Genomic DNA, 4,353 nt, shown 5'->3' with positions numbered 1-4,353 from the left:
CAGGTGCTGGAGTCCCCCAGGCCGATGACGTTGGTGTAGCCGTGGTGGAGCTTCACGTGGTTGTAGGTGGCCTGCTCGGCTGTGAAAGCTGAACAGAGCTAGGAGAGAAAAGAAAGGGGAGGTGATGCCAACAGCTGCGGTGCCAGGGACCCAGAGGAGATGCTCTGCATCCGGGGAGAGACACACAGGGGAGATGCCCTGCACCCCACAGCCCCCAAAACAATCTGGATGTTGACTTCTTAGACTTAAGCACTGGAAACCATTCCCAACGTTCCTCTCAACACATCATCCTGCTCTGCAGCCCTGTGGCCAAGGGGATTGACACAAAACCCCACCACACAGCACATCACAGGGGCTGTCCTCTGTCCCACTGCCTCCAGGAAAAGCCCCACAAGCAGGGATGCTCCTGCTGCTCCCTGGCGTAGCGTTGCTTTTCATTTAACTCTCCTGCACACAGAGCAGGAAGGTTTTGAATACATCTTGGTCTCCAGTGGCTGTTCCTGAAGGGCTTAGGGGTGGTAGCAAGCTGCTGATGTGGTTTTTGTGGGGGGCTGCCCCCTGACCCCACAGACTCACTCACCTCAATGAAGAAGATGGCCCACACTTTGCCCCAGGACTTGGACTCGGTCAAGGCGTTGTGGCTAGCCAGGTGGCTGCCCTTCACCGTCAGGGTGTGATGCACCACGCCGAGGGTGAGGACACCCACCAGGAAAGGGATGGCCTGGGCTGACCGCAGGCACAGGAACCCTGTGGAGAAACCAGGCAGGCAGGAGCTTGTTCACACACATGTGCTGCAGGCCTCCTTGCCTCCTCACTAGGCTTGAGGTGTTGCTACACCCAGACACGCCAGCTGCTGTCCTAAACCTGTTTTTTCAGATGTAGTTAAATGTATTTAAACTGCCTGAGCCAGAACGCTTCTCTCCATATCTCCCTGTGTGGCCAGACCAGCCCCACTCGCCATTGTGCTGAAGGTTTGGCCGTTTCCAACCATGATGGCATTAGGCTCTGCTGGTACCAGGTCCTATTCCACAGCTCCAATTGGGATCCCACTGGTGACAAATACAGCCCTGTCAGGATTTCAGCATTCCCAGGAGTTCAAAAGCAAGAGAAGGCACTGGCTGCTGCTTTCCCAACTGTGCCCCTGTGTCCCCCTGTATCCACCAGTGGCCATAATCACCAAAACCACCAGGGTTTCCTGCCCCACAGTGGGGCACAGTTGAGGCACATCGCTCACTGTCCTGCCCTGTGCCCGTCTGCCTGCGCACCGTCCCCTCACCCCAGGCTGTTCCCCTGACCCCACCACCACCTCTGCAGGTTTCCAGTGGGGTCAGGGTGCCCCATGGTGCGGGGTGAAGGGGTTATTGCAGCCTTGTTACAGGCTTAATATTCTGATAAGAGGCTTCCAGCACAGAGTTGTACCAGCAGCACACAGAAGCTGCAAGGAGGCAGCAGGACCTCCACTGTGACCCCGCCTCCTCCACCGGCCGTGGTTTTAGAGGGGCTGAGTCGCGTTACCTGCTGGGAGCAGAAGGAAGCTGCAGGCGAGGATGCTGATGTCCACGCCGTGCCGCTCCCACCAGCTGCTGCTCTTCACCACCTCCTGCACCAGCCCGGAGAGCTCGGCCATCAGAGCTTCTTCACACTGCTGCGGGGCTCCCCCGGGAGTCACGTCCCCATCACCAAGCACTGGCCCTGGCTCCCAGGCCTCTGCCATTGCTTCTGTCCTGCTGCCGTCAGGCGCTGGGGTGCCCTGGAGCAGGGGGTGCCCTATCCCCCCAAGGGAGGGGGTCCCGCTGACCTCGCCATTGGCCCGCTCTCCCCTCTGCCTCACTGGGTCCTCGTCCTCCAGCGGCATCTCCCTGTGGAGCAGAGACCATGCAGGGGAGCACTCACAAGGGAGCACCCACAGCACCCCGACCCACTGCATCCAGGCTTTGCTGCCACCGAAGGACACGGGAAGGGCAGTGATGGAAAAAAATCAACCCGAGGAGGACGCAGCCAGCAGTGGCAGAGCCACCTAACCTCCCCCTCCAGGGACATCACAGGTCACCACGCAGACACCGCAGCCCCCTACTCACGCCAGCCCCGGTGCTGTGGCTCTCCCGGCGTTGACCGTGTCGGCGCGGCCGGCCGGCCCGTGCGGCACCGCGCACCGATGCCGAGCAGCAGCGATCTGGAGAAGGGAGGAGCAGGGGAGGACAGGGAGGAGGGCGCATGCAGATTAGCGATGGTAATAATCCACCTTGGTGGCCCATTTCGGGGAGCAGCCGTGGCGGCGGGGCCACGGGGAGGCGAAGGCAGCGGAGGAGGGAAGGAGTGGAAAAAAAAGATGGAGAGAGGCAGTGGAAACGCTGGAGATGGAGTCGAGTGCCAGAAATAGCCATGAGAAACCTAAGCGGAGCAGTGTGGACGGTGATAAGGTTTCCCTTCTGCTGGGGAGTTTTTTAACGTTGCCCATCCCACAAGAGTGCTGTTTTGGGGAGAAAAAAAACAACTTTTGTCACAGCAAGGAGCAAGCTGCTGGAAGGAGGAGCAATGCATGGCTGCGTGATTGCCTGCTTCTGCCTGCACAAACCGCAGCTGCGAAACCACTCTGCCCCCTCTTCTGTGCTGAATTGGGACACTGATCCCAGGGGCATCGGCCAGGGACCAGATCATCCCATATCTGTGCCCAGCAGCCGTGGTGCCCAGCACTGACCCACACAGGGTCCCTCTTCTCTCTAGGGCTATTTTCAGGAATTTCAGAAGAATTTCTTCCCTCTTTCAGCGCTGCTTCCTAACTAATCATCCAGAACACAGCACAGGTACCCCATAAACTTTGCGGTAGCCATACACGGACTGGCACCTCCTGAGCCCTATTTCTTTATGGAGAAAGGCTAAAAATGCATCTCTTCTCACTGTGGCACTGGGTTTCTTCTTGCTTTTTTATTACTTTTTCTAACCAAAACCAAAACCAGCTCAACTGATCCACCAAAGCTTTGATGAACACTGACATCCAGCAAATCCATAGCACTGGTTTGCTATACTGGGGTAGCCCCCAACCCCAAGCTGGAACAGGCTCAGCACCTCCACATCACTGCAGCGATTTGCAGGGAAGCAAACCTCGAATCCAAGTTGCACCAAGCCCCAGGGGATTGCCATTGTACTCTGGAAAAAAAACTAATAAATTTAATAAAAGTTAATTAGTAAAAATTAATAAAAATTAATAAAAATAATAGAAATCACATCTACTTCAAAAGAGCCAAGGGTATGTTAGAGACCTGCTGAGGTTTCATACCTGCTGTAAGAGCTTGTATTACGAAAGGTCATTCCCAGAGCCAGGGGTGCTAACAAATTAAAGCAGCATCCACAGCCCAGCAAGCTGCAGGTCTGCCTGCAGCCAGCCAGGTCAGTGATTAATTCTGACACACAGCACAGATTTCATCACCCCCTCATTAATGAGGGAAGTCTGTGGCTGGGAGAGCACCCATAGGTGCTGCTGGGCCAGGGGGAGGCAGACCCGCAGGGTGCATCAGCTGGGTCCACTCCTGAGTGATGTCTTTGTTACCTTCATCTTACTCAGGATGTCACCGCGAAGGATGGTGGCAGCACGGTGACAAAGCCCTGCTCTGAGGGGGCCAGGCTGCCATTCAGTAGGACCAAAGGTGAGCGGTGGTCAAGCTGCCATTGCATAAGTGCAGAATGGGCCAGAACTGGTTACACAATGGCAGCCAAAGAGGAGGAGGAGGAGAAGAGGACCACAACCAAGATCAACGTGAGCCATCAGGATCCTACCACAGCTGATGGTGAGCGTGCTGGCACACACGGGTAGATACAGGAACATGGCATTGCTCAGTCCCATGCCACCACTGGGATCACAGACCATCTGGGAGAAGAGAAGAAGCACTGGGTTGAAAACCACACAGGAGAGGCTGAGATTTGGCTTCTGGGGAGAAGTGTCAAACTCAAAAGTGTTTCTTGCTTCCAGCTGCAGCGAAGGTGGGATTCATGATGCCCACAAGGGAGCAGCAGCTGTAAGGAGACAGCAAAGCCAAAAGGAGGGCTAGAAAATTTGAGGTCAGAACCCTAAATCTGCTTCCTTGCTGCCTTGCAGAGATCCATTTCAGAAAGAAACTTCTAAACCGCAATTTGCATCTGATTTTCCATCACATGCAGGCCAAGCCATGCAATCTCACTGACCCCAATAGGATTTAAGGGATGAAGGCAAACAGTGCCTTGGCCCTTGCACCATGGACGCAAACACCTCCAATTTACCAGGAAAAACACATTAAAGACTCAGAAATCCCTTGGCACGGCAGGGGAGCTGGAGAGGATCAGTGTAATCCCTGGCACAGCGAGCTCTTGCTGGCAACT

General features: G+C 55.5%; 1 protein-coding gene across 1 annotated transcript in view; it reads right to left on the bottom strand.

Moving 5' to 3' along the window:
• FADS6 (fatty acid desaturase 6) overlaps positions 1-1,855 on the bottom strand; it is a gene marked incomplete at its 3' end in the record, with an annotated part of 2,596 nt that extends 741 nt beyond the window's left edge. The window contains exons 1-3 of the mRNA XM_010186455.1: positions 1,516-1,855; positions 581-747; positions 8-98 (exon numbers count right to left, since the gene is read on the bottom strand). Of these exons, the coding sequence (XP_010184757.1) occupies positions 8-98; positions 581-747; positions 1,516-1,855 (598 nt within the window). The remainder of the gene's footprint in view (positions 1-7; positions 99-580; positions 748-1,515) is intronic.
• Between the last annotated feature and the right edge of the window lie 2,498 nt (positions 1,856-4,353).

This window comes from Mesitornis unicolor, unplaced genomic scaffold (assembly GCF_000695765.1).
Source record: "Mesitornis unicolor isolate BGI_N332 unplaced genomic scaffold, ASM69576v1 scaffold21046, whole genome shotgun sequence".
Taxonomy (NCBI): domain Eukaryota; kingdom Metazoa; phylum Chordata; class Aves; order Mesitornithiformes; family Mesitornithidae; genus Mesitornis; species Mesitornis unicolor.
This window is presented reverse-complemented; position numbering and strand designations above follow the sequence as displayed.